The sequence below is a fragment of the Cyprinodon variegatus genome, unplaced genomic scaffold, assembly GCF_000732505.1.
Source record: "Cyprinodon variegatus isolate N-32 unplaced genomic scaffold, C_variegatus-1.0 Scaffold1497, whole genome shotgun sequence".
Taxonomy (NCBI): Eukaryota; Metazoa; Chordata; class Actinopteri; order Cyprinodontiformes; family Cyprinodontidae; genus Cyprinodon; species Cyprinodon variegatus.
This window is the reverse complement of record NW_015151950.1, coordinates 113,005-136,407: the sequence shown is the minus strand read 5'-3', so window position 1 is coordinate 136,407 and position 23,403 is coordinate 113,005. Positions and strand designations below refer to the sequence as shown.

Below are 23,403 nucleotides of genomic sequence, written 5' to 3'. Positions count from 1 at the left end.
ATTTAGTTTAGCAAAAAACATAAAATTCAAGATATTTGTAAGTAAATCTTCAATGATTATAAATAAGCTACCGTTATTTTAAAAGCGATAATTGGGCTAAAATTATGAATGACTATATTTGAAATGAAGTTGTTAAAAATATAAATATATTTGGACTCTATGGAAATTATCTTATCTTTTCTGCACTGCTGAGCTTGTGTTCTATGTTATGTTGCTGTTATTAAACAAAAATTAATAAACATATCTACAAAAAATATATTATTTTATATTTACAAGAAGTGTTATTTATTTAAAGTGAGTTTAATCTCTAAAAGTGAAATTGGATGGATTTATACTACTCTATAATGAACATCTAAACATCATGACCTACTTCAGATGTTTGGTTCTTTACTATTTTACTTTGTAACGTTAATTCAAAACGCTGTAAATTGTTAAATATGTAAACCCGAGATAAAATGAACTGAGGCGCGTTAAGGTTCACGGAGTTTTGGCTTGCCATATCGGAACGCTCGCATCGCGATGCGTTTACGAGCGTCGTTAATCCCAGCTTCTCCTCGGACCGCAGCAGGGGGAGCGCAAAGACCCCCTCCTCCAGCAGCAGCAGCATCCATTAAAGGTCCCCGCATCTCCTCTTCCCTTTTCTCGGACCATCTTCTCCTCCTGTAAGATGCCCGTAAGCGGCGAGGGCTTGTCGGGAGGAGCCGAGGCCAGAGGACGGCATCTCCGCGTATATTTTCGAGTGTGACAGGAAGGCAGCGGAGCGACAATGGATGTGGTTCGGAGGAGACAAATGAAATTCTGATTTTCTCCGGGATTAGCTGGCTAAAGCTAGCCCGGCTAGCTACCCCTTAGCTCGGTGGCTGTTTTCTCCTCTCCCCGCTCTGGTCGCTGTATTGTTTCCCCTTCAATATAAAACATTCCTTAATGCGTTTTTTTTATTGACGTGAAGACATGTTGGAGTCATTCCCGTCAAGGAGAAACCATCCTAACGGGTTTCTAGCCTCCCAACGGCTCCGCTAGTTAGCCGCGAGCATCAATAACCTTCATTTTTTTCCCTCCCCTATTTTCTATCCTTTATCTTTTCTATATTTTTCCTCTGGTTTATCCGTGGAGATGCTGGTAGAGATGGAGTGTGCCTGACGGTGGAGCCGCTCCATGAAGGTCATGATAGTGAAAGAATGATCATGCTGGAAAAACAGGTAAGAAAGCAGCAGAGCATCAAGTCAGCGGGTTCATATTTAAATCCTCATCTGGATCATTTGCATATTTACACACATGCTTTGCTGATAAAGGCTGTAAAAAATAAAACAGCCTGATCACATTTTAGATTGTTACGGGTTTGATTTAGTAGGATCTTTGTCTAAAGCTTTCCAGACATTATACTGAAAAAGAGACATTTGGTCCCTCCCATGTGTTTGCCTTTAATACCTCTAATATAAAAAAAAAGATAAACACGTTTATAGGTTAATGTAATCATCAATTAGCCATTTTTTTTTTACAGATGGTGATCATTAATAAATGGGCAAAATTAATATTTTTTTTTCTACAGGTCAGGTTTTTAAGGTTGTTTCAGATTGGATTGTGGTTTTATTCTGTCGGGGATTTAAAGTATGTAGGTTGGTGAGTTTCTGTGTTGTCTGCTGAGGCGAAAAGAGAAGCTCTTGATTTACCAAATCTAGATCCTCATCAGAGGTCATCAGATATGGATCCTGACCAAAAGAGGGAGAATTTTTAATGCAAGTGGTGCAACTGAGGGTCCTCTGCTAAGAGGACAATGGGGTGAGGCATTGGTGTGCACAGACTTTTTGAAGTGTTTGGGGTGAAAAGAAAAGAATGTCACATATAGAGCACCCTCACCACTGTAGGGGTAAGTTGGCTCCTAAGAGCGCAATTTAGCATTTGGTTTTTTAACAATTAGCTGCTTCTGCTGCTTCAGTGGAAGAGTCAGCATGTCTATGATCTGATTTTAGATGAGGGGAGATAATAAATGGATGGATCTGGATCCCAGGAACAGGTAACTGAGGCCACGTTCACACTGCAGCCTGAAGTGATCCAAATCCACATAGTTTGCCCATATGTGACCTAAATCTGATCTTTTCATGGCAGTCTGAACAACACAAATCCGATTTCTTCCAATGCAACCCAGGCCACTTGGCTATGTGGTCCTGAATCCGATACGAATCTGATCTTTTCTAATGCGACCTGAACGGCCAGATCGCATTCATCCGACCTGAACGCCATTAGTAGCTGACAAAGGTCACTATTATGCATCTTGCTACACAAAGGCAGCAAGAAAAACAACAACTCTGGCAGACAATGATGCGGATAGGAGTATTTATGTTTAACCATATTGTTGGGAAAGATCACTATACATGCTCCAGCACTACCATCTATGTTTACTTCCATAAACACAGAGCAGGCTGGCCTGTGATGTCATTATGTCCTCTACTAGGATAGGAATGCAGTTCACGCAGGAGATCACATACAATCGCATGTATTCTGAAATATGAACTGCAACGCAAAAAAAATGTGATTTCACAAAAAAAATCTGAATTGATCATTAAGGCCTGCAGTGTGAACGTAGCCTAAATGGTTCTCTTCCTTGTCTAGTTCTGGGAACATTTAATGAATTGGGTTCTGGTGACCCGAAGGGTATGATTAATCCCTGATAAATAAAATGTTAGAATCAATCTTTATATTAGTAGGAAGCTTCTGCAGTGAGTTAAAGGTATAGTGGAGGATGTTGTTTTTCCGGGTGGATCATCTAAATAAATGGTCCTCCTAATTGTCAATCATTCTGGTGATATGTTTATGTAATGCCGTCCTAAGTGCTCATCCCCATTTTCACTTACCGGTGGTGAGTCTGACATAGTAGAAAAATCTTTTGGAATTTAAGCTTGTACGAGCAATGCACCAGCAACTTTTAAACAGAGCGTGCACGTAGAAAAATGGGCTCGTGCATGCTCTTTAAGTTAGTATAGTTTGTCTCTTCCTCTGATGGTTCTGATGTCCTCCAGCTGGTGCAGCTCAGGACCTCCTCACTGTGGAGAGGAGGCGTAGCTCCATTCCTCTCAGCACAAACAAAAGGAAACTCATGCTTTAAAGGACGTGTGGTTGTGTCGGTTTTATTTATTTAGGGAAACATTTTGTTAATTAGTCGTGGGGTCGCTCTTCTGGAATAAGACCCGTCTCGGTGACGGTGAAAACTGATGCAGCCGTGCTCCTGTTTTGCTCCAGGGAAAGCAATTCCTACCTGGGATGTGTTTGTGTGTTTCTCTGGGTGTTGGATATTTTGGTGTGTAGCTGCCCTGATGCATCCTGGGATATATTTCAGCCTGTATATCAGATTAGATACAAAGCATGAGGAAAATGAGTTGAGACCCTACAGAGGGATTTCAGATTCTCTGCTCTGTGTGGATGAACGTCGATCCCTCTGGTGCTGATGAATATCTTACATGTTTATTTATTCTAATTTGAAATTAATTTCCATATTTTTCTCCATTTTTGAATAACAACAGACTGCGATTGAGCTGACTGACAAAATCAAAATAATTAGTGATGAATGGTTAATGTGTTTTAGTTGTTTTTTTGTGCGGTCTGAGACAGAAATGTAATATTTCTGCAGACTTTGGAATGAAAAACAACCTTTATTTTAACCTTAAACCCTGAAGGTGTAATTTCACCAAACTGTGAAGGTTCTTTTAATGTCGTGATGCTTGTTTCAGAGCATGCAGACAGTCTGTGAGTGGATGTGTAATGATGCAGTCATCTTTGGAGGAAGTCCTAATGTTTGAGTCTCTGCTGTGCAGTAGAAAAGCTGATTGTTCTCAGCTGAATGAATCGAACTGCAGGCTTCTCACTCAGTCTGGAAGAATGTTTATTTTATCTGAAGCTCTGAGGCCTGTTTCGCTCAAGCAGATTATAGAAATCCAGGATGAGAGATTAAGCCAGGCTTGACTTATCGGGATCAGTGCATCCTGGCTTTATTCGTTTCACAAAGGCCATGTTAGGCGCAACAAGTGCAGCCATCAATAATCCAGATAAAAGAACATCCACAGCTTTCCTTTAAAAGACAGCAACACTAAATAGAATAAAACACACATTTCTAACCACTTTCAAACTGGAAACGTAATAATTTAAGGATTTACTTTTCATTTTCTCAAACAAACAATTCAGTCCCACTTTGGTTAAAGTCTTTGACCTGAATGTGGGGGATTCAGGGTTGAATCCTTCTAATTTCCAGAATGACATCTGACATGAAAACCATCAAACATCTTTAATGACTGATCTTTTTCTGTCGTTACACCTTCTTATAAATATTCATACTGAAACTATGATAAGAATCACCTTCATCTGGACCAGAGAGGCATTTTATTTTAATGTCTATGCGGTCCAAACAGTTAAGGGATACCATTAAAAAAAAAAAAAAACCTTAAGTTTTTTAATGATGTATAGTCTAATCCCCTGTGCTTTTGTGGAATCCATCCTTTATTTGGTCATTCTTCTGTGAGCAGGAAGGTCATGAAGATGTGGGTATAGTCCTTTCAATGTCGGGTACACATGTCTGATAATGCAGCAAATAGCAGTTCACTAAGATTTTCAGCGTCTCATTTAGAGGTCATCTATGTTACAATCAAGGCGTGGTTCTTTTTGCACCCAGCACACACGGAGTTTATTATCAGGAAAAATTCAAAAAAGCATTATAAAGGAAGACGGATGTTTGGAGCCTAATCTGTGCATTTGTACATTTATTCGGTAGTATAATAGTCGACAGGTACCCTGAAGATTACGCCATTTACACATATTTAAAAAATAAGTTATATTTATTTCAGGAGAATAATATCCAATAATGTGTGATAAGCGTTCCATCTAAGACATTTAACTCTTGCCTTTTTTTTTCTCCAACAAACCTCTTGTTCTATGATGTTTAACCTTGGAGGTAAACTGGAATAATACGGATTGATCTGTATAGTTTAATTTGAATTTTATACGTTATTTAGCTGGAAAGGCTCCTGTAGAAGGTGTTTATAAAAGGGAGGGACATTCTGTAAAATTCTTTGAATTGATGGCTAATTAAGTGGAACCTGCCTCCCATGTCAAGCTTCTAGCCAATCACAGCAGCATTAGCAGCTGCCACGATTTGTTTCACAAATCAGGAATAAACTAACTGATAAACCAAACTTTTACCAAATCCGCTTGGGTGGAACGAGCTGATATCTTTCCCATCCATAAAGGCATAAATAATCTCCCTTTGCTCATTTTTCAAAAATGAAAATTCCAAATAAAATAAGGGAGCAGCCATCTTTGTTTTGCTTCTGCTGGATGCTTCTGGTTAACGTTATAAATGTTGTTGCATTTCGTTGGTTCAAAACATTTCTGTATTCCTCCTCATGCATCTGTTGGCTTCTGGAAAGATGTATTTCAGGGGTTTGTGAATTCACAAATTTCACAATAATTCATCTTGCTTGTTAAGTAACCTTGGAAAAAGCTAATCCAGTAAAAGTGTTTCTAAGCAGCAGGCTCTAATGTTAACTATGATTTTGTGTAAATTAGCGAAATCCAGGTTTATTCTGCTTAACTTGTTCTGGATGTCACTGAATGAGACTCTTTAGTCAGTGAAGAATGGAGTAAACATGATGAAACTGTGTTAGAGGTCAGTGCTGGGTCTTTGTTAGACTTCGCAGCGTTTCGCTCAGCTTCCAGCCTTTCATTCTCCTCCCGTCCCTTCTGTGTAAATCCTGCTTCCTGTCGCTGCTCTTACTGATATTTATCTCCTCCCAAAATGTTTCTTTGTCGGCCTTTTTCCAGTTATTGTGGGATTTGGAGATTAAAATGTGTCTCTGTTTCCTTCTGATGCATTCGGACCTTGGTTCCGAGCATCTCTGACCCTCTTTGTTTGATGGAATGTGATATTTTCTTTCTTCCTCAGGGTTTCTCCGTCTGCTTTGGTTTGATACATTAGTTCTGTGTGTCGATAGGAAAGGCTCGTCCTTGAAGTGCGCTGCCTGAAGGAGGACTCTGAGAGCAGGAGCGGAGTGCTGGTCCTTTTCTGGCTGTTTGGCTGGAAAACACAAACGTTCTTTCTAAGGAGATTTGTTTTATTCACTTTCTGTAACGCTTTATGGTTCAGTTTGATGCCAGCTGATACCTGGTCTCTCAAATTTCAATTCTCAGTAGGATTTAGGTCGTTTTCATCTCTGTCTGACATCTTTAGATGCATACTTTAAAAAGAAAACATATTACACGTTTACATGGAGAGGAATTATCTTTCTTTTAACAAAATAGAATAAAATAACAATTTGTGTTTTGAGATAACATAAGAAAATGTTTCCTTATAGTTTTTTTTAAATAATACTTGTTATTGCTATCTTAATTCTTTTTGCAAAAGTATTTTAATAAAGTAAGAAAAAGCAATAGGAAAGCAGAGTTTTTGCCAGCATGAGTTCATTTAAACTTTAAGCTAAATTTAAAGTTTGAAATAATCTAAAGAATGATGGATTTTTCAGGGCTGAATAGGGATGGAAATATGAAATAGTTTTGTACACTGGAAAGAAATTTTCTAAAAATGAGTGAAACTTTCTCGAAAGTGTATTTACCCTTCATTTGAGTAGGCAAATAAGATGATCTGCCAATTGAATTAATAGACTGACTGTACAGCCATATCCTCAGTGTTTAGAAGAACAAAGAAATGTAACCTTTAACCAGAGAAATGTATACTTCTAATCAAATAATGAACTCCTTCTAAAACAGCAACCTTATCTTGTTGTGTGTAACGGAAAGCAGTTAACTAAATATCTGTTTGCAATATTCCCCTTTGAACACTTTCATATAAAAACTCTAGTTTTACGCAGTTAAAGCAGACATCTTTTATGTGTTTTAAAGCCATCTTAAAGTAGTCCAATTAAAGGAAAATATCTGTTACTATATGGGAAAGATGATAAACATTCTATTCATAAATGAAGGGATTGCTTTGATTGTCTTCGCTGCAGGAAAATGTATCTTAATGGGATTTAATCTCCAGTAGGAAAGCATCTTCCTGTAATAAACATAATAAAAACAACAAAGCATCTTCACTACAGTATTGAGAGTAAATAGGATTGAACCTGCTGCTCTCTACGTTTCTGGAGCCGCTGGCTTTACCTGTTTTATTGCTTTTTCTGTAAGCAAGAAGAAGTGGAGGCTGATTTCCAAATGCTCACTATTGCTGCTGATTAGTTTTGTTTTTTTTCTTTCTATTTGCTGTGATGATTTGTTGCCGCGATCTTCGTCTGTCACCACTAGGGGGTGCCTGTCATTTAAAAGCCCTTTTTCTTGGGTGTTGTGCCTCGCCCCATAGGTGTTTTCTGAACTGGGTAAATCTTCATCTTTTCCTGGACTTAATTTTTTTTTAATCTTCTCTTTTTTTACAATTTTGGTACAACAGCTGCTCTAAGTGGGTCCATCTGTCAGCTAAAGGCATGTTTAAGAGTCTCTATACTCCAGTTAACGATTAATCGATTACTAAATTAGTTTATGATCATTTCAATAATCGAGGAATCCGACTGATTGTTTCAGCTTTAGTTTAAATGTTAATATATTTGAAGTTGCACAGATGCTAAAACATTTAGGTTTCTTGGTATTTGACTTTAGTCCATTTGTACGACAGGTTTGTGCCCTGCTGACATCACCAGGGTTTTATATTCTTCTTCTGTGTTTCTTGGGTTTGTTTCTGATTCTTATTTCTTATTCTTACATTCCCTTTAAGGGTTTAGGTCTAGCTATTGAATTGTCAGTTGAAAACCTTCTACCTGTTTTCCCCCAGTGATAATGATGCAGGATGATTATATTGATGATGATAGATCTCTGACATTTTATAGACTTCTTAATGGATTCTGCTTCCATTTCTTACATTTTCTGGGGAAATGAACCAGTCTGTGCAAAAAAATATCACAAGACGCTACCTATACGGTGTTCATAGATGAACCTCTCTTCAAAGGTTGACATTTTGTGATTCAGTAAATTTTCTTCTTTGTCTCATCAGTCCATAAACCTTCCTATCAGGGTTTTTTTTTTTACCTGCTCTTGCCAGTCTTGTATTTTCATCTATAATGTCTTCTTATACTATAGATTGTTAAACCTTTATGTCGCCCTGCGGATGTGTCGCTTTTTCTTACCAAGTTTTCCTTTATCTCTGTCTTTTTCTAATGGTTTCATCAGTTATTCCTCACGTTGGTGTGATTTCCCTGATTTAAGGTGGCCTGTTTTCCTCCCATAGATGCTTTCTGAAGTCACATCAGGGTTCTGGTCTGTTGCGGATGATCCGGCTGAGATGTGGTGGTGTTTAACAAGGATATACATAGATGGTACCTCTGGAGGGAAGTGAATGGTGTAATATTAAACCTTTCTGCAGTAACATGAGCTGAGATTTGTGCAAAGGAAGTTTTAAAGCAGAATAGATGTTCTGATTCCAGACACTTCGTCTTTCTGAGGCCAGGAAGCGGACCTGCAGGTCAGTTTCTGGCTTCCTGTCCTAGCTGCTGGGGATCTGTGGAGGAGGGGGAGGGATCTGACGCAGTCCAACGAAGAGCCGGCTTTGCCTCCGTGTTTCCATGACAGCGGCTCTCTCGCAGCATTCAGCCGTGGGACGGCCTCTGCATCTGAAAGCAGTTCCCAGTGGTGTCTCAGAGCCTCTCGCTCTCTCCCTTCAGCTGCTGCTTCACTCTGTCTTCTCCCTCCACCGTCCCTCTGTGTTTTTTGTTTTTTTCCTCCTCTCCTAAAGCAGTGGCATTTAACCTCCACTCGCCGGAGTACTTTTAAATCTACACGACGAGCATCATTTGCATCTGAAGGAAGGCTGAGATCAGCCTTTGTTTTCTGAATTCTTCAAGACCGAGAGCTTGAACTCAGAGTGAGAACATGCTTAAATTATTCAAACCAACTGTCCTGTAAAGATGCAAATATTAGCTTAGAGTGCAAGAAAGAAAGAAAAGCCACAAATGTTCCTTTTTGTTATGCATATTTAACCACAGACGGCTAATAATTACATTACATGTCGATGCTAATAGAGTTCTGTAAGATCATGATTGAAAACCAAAGTAGTGCTAAAGTAAAAACAGATAAAACCTCAGAGGTTTCCAGTAACAAAGTGCAAATGCAGCTCAGAAAAAGTTGCAAAGAAAAACCCCATCAAAAACCTGTACTTCCTTTTCTGTCATCATTAAGCCATTTGGGTTAAAAGCTGTCTGACCTACATATGCTTAGGCCTTCAGGTTCAAAACTGCAGACATGATAAAAACAAATCTTAAAAAGAAAACACCCGTAGGTGTTCTTGCTAAAAGCTTTGCCGCTGGGGAGAAGCCTCATGTTTTTAATAGTGCAGCATCTCTCTTAGGGCGTAGAAAAGCATTGGGGATATTGGAGGCGAGCAAATGAAGGCTGAAGTTTTTTATCATGCAAAAATATTTATATATATATATATTTATTTATAATTTTGGTATAATTACTGATCTAAATGGGTTGCTATCTCAGCTAAAAGCTTGTTTTAGTGTCTCTAAACTACTAAATTAGCTATGATTACTACAGTAGTTGATTTTCCATTATTAAGCCAATTATTTGTTTGAGCCCGAGTTTAAAAAACATGTTTATTCATTCATACAAAAGCTAATCTGAAATGCTTTGCAGGACATAAAAGAAAAGAAATAATGAAACAAACCTAAAGGTAAAAGACAAATATTGGGCAAATAAATGTAAAAACTGTTTATTAGTTGGATTTACCACCTATATATTTTAGTGCGGTGGGTATTAAAGAAAATATTGGAAGAGTTGAGAAAATTTGGGTTAGTTATCTTTGTTATATTTAGTAGAGTACGAGCAAAGGAGTTTTTTTCCTGATGTGGTACAATCCCATTTAATGGCTATACATGGATTGATCTACATAAAGTCCAGCCAGACCTGGACTACAGTAAACATTATTTCACGTCCAGACTTTCTTCCATGTTTCTTTTAATTTTGTGAAATTTCCTAAAAATAAAAAACATTATTAAATATTTATTTGAAAAATATCTGATTTGATCCCTGAAGCTCTGCTAATTCAGACCTGTAATCAATATAAAATGCTAACATAGAAGCTTTTACTCTCCATCATCACTTTTACAGTCCAGAGAGCTGGACTGTAACTGATTGGCTTGGCTTTTAACAGTGCAATATAGGCTTTTTTATTTATATGAAATGCTACATATTTATTTTTCATTTCTTTAGAATTTGACATTAAATGCTACATATTTGGACACTTTTTCAATACTGTTTATTCTATTCCCTTTGGGATCAATAAAGCATCTTTGAATTTAATCAAATTAAACTTTATGTCCACAGTTTTATCTCCAGCAAAATGTTTTGACTTGTGTTGACTTTCATTTATTTTATTGCTGCTATTTGGAGTTCATAAAGCTCCCAGCAAAAACCTCCAAATAACTTAGCGGTGAATCAACCAAACCTTTGTTTATAGGCTCTTTTCATACAGCCACAGTCATTTCCAGATGTTAATGAAAGGCTGATGGTCATAAACCCACCAAAACCGCAGGAGACGCGTTCTAAATGACCCCCAGACACAAATAGAGGTTGAAGAATGAAAAACAGTCAGTTCCAGTCAGTTCCAGGGGAGATCATGGATTGAAAACACAAATAGATTAGCAAGGAAATACTGGAAATTTTTATATACAATATATTAAGGAAATAAATATATAAAATCCAACTTGTAAAAACACACAAATTGTATTAAAGCGAGTAGTAAAAACGTAAACGTGCAAAGAATCAAATAGGAGGAGGTAGACGCTCTAAACAAAAATAATTATTAGATCAATTTGGTAATGATCCGGATCATGTGTGAGTTTAAGTTTAAGTCACAACATGGGGCAAAATGTGCTTCTTTGTGGAGGTCTGTGCTCTCTGAGTGCTTTTCTAGTTTATGTGTATTTTGCATTTCTGTTTGCTGAAAGACAGAGGTATAAAGAGATGGGAATCACCATGGCGACCTGTTTCTCAGCGTTTTCTTCTCTTCCTTTACTTCCTACATTACAGTCACATTCACTTTCTACTGTCTAATTAAAGGTTTTCTTTAAGTTGTAGTTTCTGTTATGAAACACTGAAGTTTTTGATGGACATCAGAAGGTCCAGCTGTTAAAATGTTAAGATTTCTACATTTTTCACACCATGACAGTTTGCTTTAGGCTTTAAGTCTTTGTTTCTCACGAGAGAAGTGATGCTGTGGGCTCCTTTCTGCTTTCCAGCAAAAGTGAAAGTCACCATAGCGACCAGTTACTCAGCAGCTTCTTTCTTCCAGATTCTTAAAAGCTTTAAGCAAAGGAAAATTAAGCTTTCTGGATTTCTGGGCCGTTGCCTTTCTTCTGGATTGTTCTTCTTCATTTTTTTCCATTGCTTTGCTGCGTTTCTTGGCACAGAAACTGCAGCTGGAAAAGGAATTGCCTTGATGAGATGCATACCTTTAATAACGACTCCACATCTCTCTCTCTCTCTCTCTTTTTTTTTTTTTTTTAAAAGGTTGGATTTATTGTTTGAGTTTCTGGCTCTTGATGCAGGGAGCAACACTTCTGGAATAAATCCATGTGTGCACTGATGCAGCATAGGAATGTCTGACACATTGATCTGCCTGGTTTTCTGTGGGTTTTCAGACTCCACTGGAGCCTCTCGGGAGATAAGAAGGAGAAGAAAACAATTTTCAATATGAAGTCTGATGCATTCGAATATGAGCCTTCAAATTTCCTGGAGGTATTGATGAAGGAGGGGGCGGATCCCTCCACCAGCCTCAGAAGCACTCGCTCCTGCTTCATCTTTAATGGGCTGACACAGGCGACTGAACAGAGCCGGTCCTCCTCCCTTGATTAAATGGCCGCAGCATAATGAAGCAGACCTGAATTCCTACATGCACCTGCTGCATTTCAGTCGGAGTGTTTTTCTTCTTTTTACTGGTGGACGCAGCATCTCAGGCTGGACGGAGAGCAAACGCGCAGCTGAAGGTTTCTGAGCTGTTGGGCAATAACCCCCAGAAGACGGAAAGAGCAGCTGCTGACAGCTGAGACGGTCCCCGCTGAAGGAGGGCGAGGAGGAAGAGGGAGGGTGGGAGATGAGCGGTTGTGAAGGAAGTGTTCCTTCTCCTTTCTCTCAGTCGGATTCAGTTTTTTTTAATGAGAGGCTCTGTGATATAACACCCAGCTCGGGGGACTCCCTTCTTCTTCTTTTCATGATCATCCCCATTTCCCCAGCAGTGCATGTTTGCCGCACGCAGCCGAGGGTGTGTTGACCGTGCGGCATGGAAGCCAGGTCCCTGTTCAGCCTGCACAGAGCGCTCGCTCAGCCGGTCAAGATGTGCATGTTTGATTTCCCCGTCACCATCCTGGACGACCTGGTGAGCTCCGGCGCCGCTCTGCAGAGATATGGCTGTGTGTCTGTAAGCTGGCATTAAATTTTAATGTCTGCCTGCATTGTTTTTGTTGCGTGGACATATTTCTCTGAAGCTGTGTGTGCCTTACATCTTTCAGACGCAGGAATGTGTGTGTGAGCTACTGCGTTTTTCAGCTTAAACAGAACCTACATCAGTTTTTTGTTTTTGTTTTGTGCATCTTTTCATGTGCAGCAGTATAGTATCTGTTGACGTAGAGGATGTGTGTCGGAGTTTTTACCGATTTTCACCTAAAAGGTTCCTTAATCTGCAGACATACATTAACATTTTACGCTGTTTATCCTGTGGTGCTTCTGTCAGATTGGACGTCATATTTTGTGATGTGTGTTTTAATGTATGCAGAGTGTAACCAACAGTTTGTCGTTCCATCTGAAAGAAACAAACAAAAAAATCCCCAAACACTCCCATTATATCAAGTAGTCATTGACAAAGCAAGTGTTTATGTTATGAAAATATGTCGGTGAGTTTGTGTCAGTGTGCGGCTCAGTGGTGTGGTTTAGTTTGTCATGTTAGAGATGATTAAATCTGCAGGTATTTCCGGCGTTTCTAAGCAACAAACATCTAAACAATCTCCTTTTTTTATTGTTTTGTGCTGCTGTACTTTGATCAGGTGTTTGATTCCTTCGCCTGTCGATGAAGCAGCCTGTTATTTAAAGTAGTCAGAGATGGAGTGTGTGTGTGTTGCACGGTGGTGGCTCCCTGGTTGCCGCTCTGTCCGGTATTGTTTCTAGTTTACACTGGCACACACAGCAGATATGATCTGCAGTTCTCTGGAGCAGTAAATGGTTTCTGGCAGTCCTTGTGAAAGCAAATGGTTGTGCAGCTGTGTGATCATTCTGCAGGTCAGAGGTTAAAGTTCTGACTTGTTTGCATCCCTTCCTTGTTATCAGTTGACCTTTTCACCTCAGCCTGCCTTTCAGGTTCTTGCATTTTGCATTTATTTACCATCCTCTGGGTTTTAGAAATCTATCGCCATCTAAGGCGAGTTTTTTTTCACTTGAAAGCAGATGTTTGCCCCTTGCCGCCTGCTTTCTGTTCCTTTTTAAAGTAAATCTTGTTTGTTTGTGGGTCTGCGCTCATGGTGGCAGGCAAGCATCTCCCCACAGACAAGGCTTTAATATTCATACCTTTGATCAAATCTTTATTTCATTTCTTTCATTTTTCTCTTAAAGACAAAGAAAGCCCTCTTCTCTCTCCTGCAGATTAATGATAATAACTCTGTTCTATTAACTGCTGTTTAGTCTATATCTAAAGCGCTTATTTTTTTCAGGTCCTCAATTTTCTAATGTTCCTTTCAATATTTTTAGATAATTACCCCTCCTGTCTCTATGCACCGATCATCAGTTGTGCTTCCATCGTCCATTAAATGTCTAGTTTGTGATTCACACTGTGATATAGCATCATTATTAGACCTCTTTTAGACCGAGATGTGGATATTTCACTTTTAAAGCGAGTATTTCTGTTTCTCCAGCTTGTCTAAGAGTAATTTGAACTGTTTGTTTTTTATGAGTTTCAAACTTACTTGAATTTCAAATCGGAAACCGCAATTAATCAAACCAGCAAGTCGGAGACTGTAAAAGCACCAAATGTGTCTGTGCATGTGAAACCCTGAGCAGTGGTGCGTTTCTGTGCTGTTAGGTTTCAGAAATGGGGCTCCAAAACTTGATGTTCAGTTCTAACATCTATGTCTTGGCAAACAGGCAGTCGCTGAGTGAAGGCTGCTGTTGTTCCAGCAGCACCGCAGTGGAATAACACGTCTGATGAAGCAGTTTTCTCAAACGCTGTTGCTGTTTGTTTCTCGGCATCTCTCCGCTCCAACACCTGATTGCGTTTCTGGTGACCTAAATTCTTCTTTGGGGTCTAAAAAAAGTCTCCTGCTCTCGCTGCAGTGGGTCGGTTGTTGTAATGGGGTCAAACTGGGTGAGGGGGTTGAAATAAAGAGCAGCGTCTTCTCATAAAACAACCCCGGAGGAGTTCTGATCTCAGGAAAACATTTGAACATTGTCTGAAAAGCGTTCAGGTTTGATATGATAATTTGTACGAGTTCTAAAAAGTACAATCAAATGAGAAGACATAGCTCTGTTTTGTTGCATAGTCCCTGTTTAGTTAGGTATCCATTTTAGAGTTCTGTTAAATGTGAAGTTTCTTAATGGTGTTAGACTTTATTTGTCTTAGCTGCCTCACCTTCACATGCCAGTGTTGGCTCTTAGATTGGAGGCTTTTAAACATCCCAAAGATGCCTTATAAACCCAGGGGAGCAGTTTGGTCTTGTAAAACCTGTAATGTTTTCTTAGAAAAAAAAACACACTTATCCTAACCCACAGAAAGTCAGTGTATTTTAATCTTTGTTTAGACCACAACCATTTAAAATTATCTATAGCTCCAGTGTATTAACTATTTTTATTCATTTTGTCCCTCTTACATGTGATTTAAGACCTTTTTGACTGGTGCATCCTCGATGCACAAAGGAGCGTTATCACAGATTCTTTCTCCCAGCAGCTCTAAGACTTTATAACCATCACTCCTTCCAGCAAACTCAGTTCCTTGACACTGTTGTTCAATGCAGAAGTTTTTCATTTCTTTGTGAGTTGTCTTTTGTTTTAAAGTACAATCTTGCATATTTTGTTCAACTCCCCCTAGTGAGTTTCACTTTTCATTTAATCAATGTTATTTTGTCAACTTTCTGTTGTGAACCCCTTTCCTCTTTCTTTCTGCTGATAAATTCTCACACTTTTGGAAAGTAGGGAATTATTTTATTCTATATTCTATTTTATTTATTGGGGCATCTTAGTCCAGTCATGTTTTTTTAAGAGCTTTTGAAATAAATGGGCTGGTTAGGGTCGAACCATTCTGTTCTCCCATTGAACAATGCTCTGTTAAAAGCTGCAGATGATCTCTGCAGTGTGGTGACGGACGACGTGTGGCCTAGGAGAGAGGAACTAATGGTGGTTTTTCTTAGGTTGAAGGAACTTCTGCATAATGTGGTCAGTAACGGCATTAGGTAATAAAAAAAAAAATAGATCCTCCTTACTGTAAGTCACTTTGGTTGCTGAGGGTTTTGGCACGGGAGGAACTAAACACCAAAATAAGCTATTATAAATACTCATAATTTATACTGTTAGACATACATGTTTTGAAATATTTGTTTGGCACTAATATGATTCGTTTGACAGTAAAGAAAACAGAAATACATACAGGAAATGGTTTGATACCTTAAGTGGAACCTAGAAACTGGGTTGCTTTTTTAAAATTATTATCAGGGTAAAAAGGAATCTTAACATGTTTCCTGTTTCCATTTCCCTAAAAGGCTCCAGAAATGTGTTTAAATCAGCCTAATGACGTAGGGGGAAGTTTTGCCAAAAAAATGCACTATGCATCCAGTCCAATGGCGCTAACAACAAACTAAAGGCCAAACAAACAAAGCCAGACAGAGGATAACCACATCCCACCATTTGGGTAATAAAAGCACTGCATGTAATCTTTTAACCTGTTTTAAATATGATGGAGTCATTAACACACTGCAAAAAACATCTAGAAATAAGTAAAAAAATTTCTTAAATTAAGTGTATTTACGCCTAATTTGAGCAGGTAAATAAGATGATCTGCCAATGGAATGAGTATTTTTACTCCTGAAATTAATAATTAGATAATATATACTTGAAATAAGAAGAAAAAATATATATTTTTTCTTATTTTAAATGTAAATTTTCTTGTTGCATTGGCAAAGTGTCTCATTTACCTCCTCAATTCGAGAAAAAAATGCACTTAATTTGATCAAAAATTACTTATTTAGATTTCCATTTTTGGTGTGCAGTTACTGTGAAAGGCCTTTCCCAAACCCAGGACCTTTTATACAGGAAGCTATATTCATTTGAGTAGAATTGGGTCAAAATGCTGAGAGGGTCAGGAAATACCAGCTATGTGCTAAAAGTTTCTGGAAAATCCAATGTATAATAGGCTAATGTCTTAGCTAAGCTAAAAGGAAATGAAACTTTATGAAGTTTTTGTTCTTAACACTTCATTTTTACATAACCACACTTTCTACTTAAAAACCAATAATAATTGCAATCTTATTTAAGCAAAGCTGTGACTGAGTGTTTTCATTGCTTTGTGCAAAATTGTCATAAAGCATTCATTTTCTGTATGAAAGTGTTAATGTAGATGTGTCCACTGGGTGAAGGGATAGTGTTTCATAAATTGCGGTGGATATAAAAAGCTTGGTAATGGCGGGGTGGTGCAGCAGTCCTGATGAGTTCATATTCATATTTAACTGCCAGAAACATGTCAGCTGGATTAATCAAACATTTAAAAACAAACTTCTGATTCATTTCCTCTGAGAGCACTCTACTCCAGCTAAAAAAAAGATGTGACCCTAAATGACTTCAGACAACTTTCCCCAACTAGTTTTTAATATATTGGTGATAAAACAGCTTCCGATGCACAGAGATGTGAAGGAAATGAACGGATGTCTGCAGAGCCGTTGATAATGTTCGGCGAGGACACTCTGCAGCCGCCGTCTTGGAGGAAAGTTTGCCAAGAAATAATGAGCCCCTGAAGTTAAGCTTGTTTATTTTAGTTTTTGAACAAAAATAAAAAATAAAACGACTTCCTGTATCTGTAAAGAAATTAAAAATACAGCGAGAGATAGAGTACTTCTAGCCAAGGCGGCATAAAAAAAGCTATTTGGCTGCAAACAATAGGTCTAGGTGTGTTTAAACTCAGGGGAATTGAAAAGGGAGGTGGCAGCAGCTGTACAGATGGGTGTAGAGGTGATCTGGGGAGGCAGAAACCCACTGGAGATGATGTCGGGGCTGGGAAGGTGTGCCAGAAGATAACAGACAGTGGCAAATCTCCTACTGAGCTGAAGAGGCAAACTCTGCTCCCTTCTTCTTTCTAGTTTTTTTATTAATCAGCTAAAAAATTGATGCAGATACATTAGAGACGATGAAAGCATTTAGTTAAATGGAAAATCCATCAGATTTATGATCCTAATTTCAGCCCACACTATGAAAAGTACATGAAAGAACCTGCAATTGCCCCTCATTTGTTACCATACTGAACATAAATCAGACGCTACCTTGGATACATTTACAGATGCTTAATGACTGAAGATGTGCTCAGATTTTTCCCAGCAAACAATCTATTTAAAGAGAGTCTGGATAAAAAAAAAAAAGTCCACCATGCTCCCTGCCGTGGTGACCGTTGTCAGGTTGCCTCGGAGCAAAGCTGTACGTGTTTCTCACTCGGCTGCAGTTGGCATGAGAAAGCTTTTTAAATGCCAGGACCTGGGAGGAGAACCTGAATCGCTCTGCTGGCTGTAATAATAGCCGGGAATAAATCCAGAAGCTATTAGAGGCGACTCAGACGGGCAGATTCTGTCTGCCGCCTTTTGTATGTGAGCAGGACCCTTCATGTGGTTCTGTCAGGGACTGAAGCTCTCTGTGAAGCAGAGGATCAGGGGAGAAGAAACCAAACCAGACATCTCATTATTTAGCCTGAAAATTGGATCCTATTTGACTCTGATACTGAAACCATTAGCGTTTTGGATTCTGGTGACCCAGATTCCACGTTACGGTTCGACTCTCTCCCTTTTTTATTCCCTGGAAACAGCAGCGATTTAGGCTGAAAATATTTATGTAGTATTTTCTGGTCAGGTTGAATTATTTTATTTTGTGTTTCCCTCTAATAAAGACATTTTTTTATTCCTCTGTGTTAGAACGCTCATGTTTCATATAGACGTGTACAAAGCTCTAATTATATAGCAGACTAAAAACATGCAGCTCCTGTTTTTAATAAACTCAGCTCTGTTTCTGTGTTTTCATACAGGGAAACATTCAGTGCTAGTCTAATGCTTGACATGTTTTATCTCTTGTTTTGATGCCACTTGTTAGTTATTTAGAAATGAATGAATGAATGAATGAAATCAACCAAAAAGTCTAGAAAATAAAACCTTTTAGAGGCTTTCTGGACACATTCAAAGGATCAGGACGACTGCTTGCTGGGAAGGAGAATGGAAATAAAGGAGGACTTATTTTTTCTTTAAAATCTAAATATTTCCCCTTTTATCTTTTGTTTGTTGTCAGTAAAAAAAAAAAAAAAAAGAATAAATGAGCTGAGTTGGAGCATAAAACCAGCAGATTTAGTGTTTCTGTTTGGGTCAAAGGTGTTTTAATGTGTCGCTTATTTATTTCCTGGAGTAAAGCATGTTGGTGTTTTTCTGATTCCTTCCTGTCGTGCCAGTCCTATGACAGCTGGTGATGACCGGGATTTCTACGCTCCAGACAATGCTGGCAAACCGGACCGACCACTGCTGGTATTTTGTGGTGAATTCCTGTTTAGAGTAATAAGGAAGTTCCCTTCATTCTATTGCCTCATCTGAAGCTTTCGCTTTCTACCTGAGCTCCTTCCTAGAGTCTTAAAGCAGCTGGCAGTCTGTGTTGTTGATGTGAACGTTTGACACTCACCCTGAAGGTTTCAGAAATGGACCGGCTCACAGAACTTCTCCTAATTCACCTTCTGTCTTCTGGGAACGAGTTAATTTTTTCCCAGTGTTGCTCTTTGTGTTGTTGACACAGCTGGAAGAGTAAACACGCGCGAGCCGAGCGTCTGCGGGGGTTCGGCCAATCTGCGACGAGGGGAGTGGGATCCCTGATGGGTCTTAGCTTCAGGATCCCGTGGTTCCGGTTCTGATCCAAGCAGTTATGCGGTGCTGGGGCCGTTGGAGCTGCGGGTTGCTGGGCAGAAGTGGCGCCTGCTGCTTGGACAGAGAGGATTATTACCATCCGGTCCAGAGATCGGACACACAGGTTGGATGTTTTCCTTTGGTTTTTTTTCAAACAGAATCTTTCACCTAATTAGATTAGCTGCAGAAATGTCTTTCTGAGGAGACCCAGAGAAAGCCTGACCTGGACCAAATGCTAATCATGCGCTGTTTCATTTACTAAATAAGCAGCTTGATGATTCTGTTTCATATTTACATGCTGATTGAAGCCTCCTGTTCAATTTTCTCTAAATCAGCCATTAAAAGCGGCGTTTCTGGCCCCTGCTCCCCAGGACACACTGCCCTGCCTGTTTTACATGTTTCTGTGCGTCATCATGCCTGATTCAAACGAAACATCTTCTATCAATACTGCAGAAGTTTGTTAACCAACCAACAATGTGAACAAAGTGCATTTTAAGAATCCAAAACATGCAGGGCAGGAATCTAATGACGTTACAGATGTTACAGATGATACAGATGTTATGGTTGAGAAGGTTAAACCAGGTGCTCCTTAAGGGCCCTTTGAGGGACATTCCTGAGTTTGTATATTTGGTAATAAAACTAAGAAAAACCTGATAATAATTGTATTTCAATGAATGATTGTAGATTAGGGTCTGATTTAAATCAGGAAACTGGATTGCTGTAATTATCCCTCCCTTCTCTCTCTGGGAGCTTTAGGATATTGGCTGCTATAAGCCCTGTTGGCTGTTAGCATCTCATGGATGTCTTATTAATGCTGAATATGCAACCTTGGCAACTAGAAATTATTTTAAACAGATAATGCATCGTTCACAGTTTTTATGTAAACCAAATATCGCCACGACCATGCACGGTGCAGCCCTGCACACAGCAGGATTTAGCCTGTGGTCTTTGAAAAATGGCCGAACACCGCAGATGGCAAACAAACAAAGCTTTGAAAAATCAGGGACAGAATATTCTGATGGGATACAAGAACAAAAGAGAACCTGAAAATAAAAGTAACATTTTGGCAGTATTTGAACAAACATGAAATATTTTTACGTTGGCTATCTTAGTCATTTTCTTTCTTTTGACCAATAGAGCTGTTGATTAGTATGTTGCTCTAAACCAGAATTTCAGTAACTTAATCCCTTTAAGAACTTTAAAAAGTAGGTAGTAGTAAGATGTACAAGTGGTACAGAAAGACAGTGCTGGATTAATAAAATAATAGAATAAAAAAGTTATAGAAAAGTCTCAATCGTCCAGTGCTTCATTGGAGAAATTTACACCCCCGCAGAAAAGTTAATTATAATAGGAAGCCTGTAGATTTAAACAAGGGTTAGAAATGCAAAGAAACAAAAAACACGAGATTGTGCAACATGAGAAATTACTGTTGATTGGTAAATACTGTCAACTACTGTGATTTAGTTAATAAAAAAAAAACTAATGAAAAAAAAGGAAGACTTGTGCAACAGTGTAGCATGATTTAGAGAAATGTGCAAACCTGTTTTTGTGGCTAAACCACAAAATCTGCAAGAGTGGATACAAACATTGAGTTTTATATTAGCTTTTATAGGGAGGAAGGATCTGCAATAATGCTCCTTTGTAGGCATGCGATGAAATGAAAATTCTTGGCTGAAGAAGTTATGTTTAATATTAAAAGATTACTATTTTTGCCTATGATGTGTACTAACCCTATTGAAAAAATCATATTATATTTTAAACTCAAAGCAGTTCACTAACTTAACTATTCAGTAACAAAAGTACCAAAATATCTGTTTACCACTGAGACCTTGGCTCCGTTCACTGCGGCCTGAAGTGACCCAAATCCGATCTTTTTTTTTTTGCCCATATGCGACCTGGATCTGATCTTTTCATGGTTGTCTGAACAACACAGATCCGATTTTTTCCAATGCGACCCAGGCCGCTTGGCTATGTGGTCCTGAATGCGACCTGTGTCTGGAAGGCCATGTCGCATTCATCCAACCTGAATGACTTTAATACCTGACAATCTGTTTTAGATGTTTAACCATCTAGAAAAGATCGTATTTTTATAGTTGGGACAGATCGCTAGATGCGCTTCGGCGCTACCATCCATGTTTACTTCCGTAAACATGGATGGTAGCGCTTGGGATGTCATTGCGTCTTCCACTGCGCATGTGGGACAATAGAGTTGTATCACTGCAGTTCACACATGAGATCACATACAAGTCGCAACGCAAACAAATCGGATCAAGGCCTGTAGTGTGACCGTAGCCCTTATTGTGGCAGAATCACTGGGAAATGTTCTTGTCCTTTCAATCATGTCCTCCACAGACAGAGTGAACAAGTTCTGTGTCAGCTTCCTTTTCTGTGTCACATTCTTGTCATATTCAGAACGGTGATGGTGACGTTTGGATTTCTATGGCATTTTGTGTCACTGACCTGAGCCTGCAGGGAGACCAGTGTACAGCATTTAAACTCGCACCCCTCACTCAAAGCATGTCTGCCGCACGCGCAACTCTGACAAACTCTGCTCCTCTACCTGCACTTTTTTGCTTCAGTTCTTTTATTCACACGCTTGATGTTTCTGCGAGCTGGAGAAGTTTGTCGCAGAATGATTGAATGAATTTATTGCGGACAATTTCAGACAGACAATTTGACAAACAACAATAAATGAATCAACCAAATACAACAAACTAGTTGACCTCAACCAAACCAAACAGCAATTTCCAAACTAACTAAAATCATCTGAACAGAAATAGAAACGAACCCCTCCACCAAATAAAGCAGTCGGTATATACAGCCAGCGAAATGACATCAATTAATGGAAGTTGTCTGAAAATCATCACAATTTTGGCTGAGTTGTTTCAGTGTTAAATGTTTATTTCAGTAGCTGAATTCTGGGCACATCCCTCCTCCTGTGCATCTACAGTAGATAGCAGCAGTCTGTCACTGAAGAAGAGCTGTGAAAATGTTTATTGAGTCTAAGTTAGTTTAAAGGGAGTTTGTGTTTTTGGAACAAAAACATTAAGCTTTTTTGGACTCTCTAATCTTTGTGTGACCAAAGCACGAGCTGGTACTTCGTTTTTAGTAAAACATTGAAAGAAAAGGGAAAAAAACGTAGTTTAAGTCATCCCTTAGCGAGCCGGTTCCGCCACACTGGGATCAACCTAGGGTTAAGGATCTTGATGTGGGAGCCACATTGAAGGTCTGACAATCTAACGATCTAATTATAGGTAAAAAAGTGTCCTAAATTAAGTGTATTTGACCTTAATCTTAGCATTTAATTCAGATGATCTCTCCATGGAATGAGTATTCCTGCCCTTGAAATAAGATAAGTTGTTGTTATTCACTTGAAATAAGACACTGACATTATTTCTTTTCTCATTTTAAACAGAAATCATCTTTTTCAGTGGGCACATTTTGTTACCTGTTTACATAAAGGAATAATGCACATATTTGCAGTGTGTGACTGATGGTTTCTGAGCAGGAGAAGATGCTCCCCAACCTCAGTTTCCGTTTCAAAGTTCAGGGGGAAACGCCAATATTTTATTCAAATAGATCCTGTTAACGTTTTCTGCCTCTCCTGTCTGCTGAGCAAACTGATCTCTGCACCTAAAACAGGATCCAAGAGTTCTTCCCGACAATAATCTGATTGGGTTTTACCGTCATTCCAGACCCCCGGCTTCGTGCAACATGAAGCGACTCAGACGGCTGACCTCAGGAGCTGTCCGTCTGAGACGACGTGGCAGGAAACATGAATCTCTCCCTGATTTCTGTACAATTATAACAATCCAGCTGAAAACTCTTTTTATTCCTGCAATAATTAGCAGCCAAATAAGTGGCATGATTCATAAATTAATACTTCTACTTAGTTCTGATCATCAGCGTCTTTGATTAAAAATCAAACTGATTACTTTACAGCTTGGGATTACTTCAGAGTATTCTAATAGCCTTTCAACACCCTGAATAAATAATTGCTCCCCTTATGTTCCTGCTCTGCTTCAAACCCCAAACATGCAATGCATCCTTATCACTGTCACACACTGACCAGACTTGTACCACGTGACCGCCTCTACAAACAAAACCTAGATGGAAAATAAACTCTACTTGGCGAACCAATACAGATGTGTTTAAAAATGAGACACATTGGCCAATAAAGGCATATATGTTACACATCCCTCACATCATCAGAAGTTCATCTCCTGGAGGTTAAGTTTTCAGCTTTTTATAAAACTCCTGATCTTAA

The 23,403-nt window shown here is 38.9% G+C and overlaps 1 protein-coding gene across 3 annotated transcripts in view; it reads left to right on the top strand.

The window, feature by feature from the left end:
* Positions 1 to 584: 584 nt before the first annotated feature.
* The window catches only part of ralgds (ral guanine nucleotide dissociation stimulator), a 56,272-nt gene continuing 33,453 nt past the window's right edge, over positions 585 to 23,403 (top strand). The window contains exon 1 of one of the 3 annotated variants that reach the window (XM_015403431.1): positions 585 to 1,199. In XM_015403431.1, coding sequence (XP_015258917.1) covers positions 1,179 to 1,199 — 21 coding nt within the window. In that variant the 5' untranslated portion in view covers positions 585 to 1,178. Of the gene's footprint in view, positions 1,200 to 12,250; positions 12,401 to 18,887; positions 19,261 to 23,403 lie in introns of those variants that run through there. The other 2 variants (XM_015403430.1, XM_015403429.1) reach the window with 2 other exon arrangements.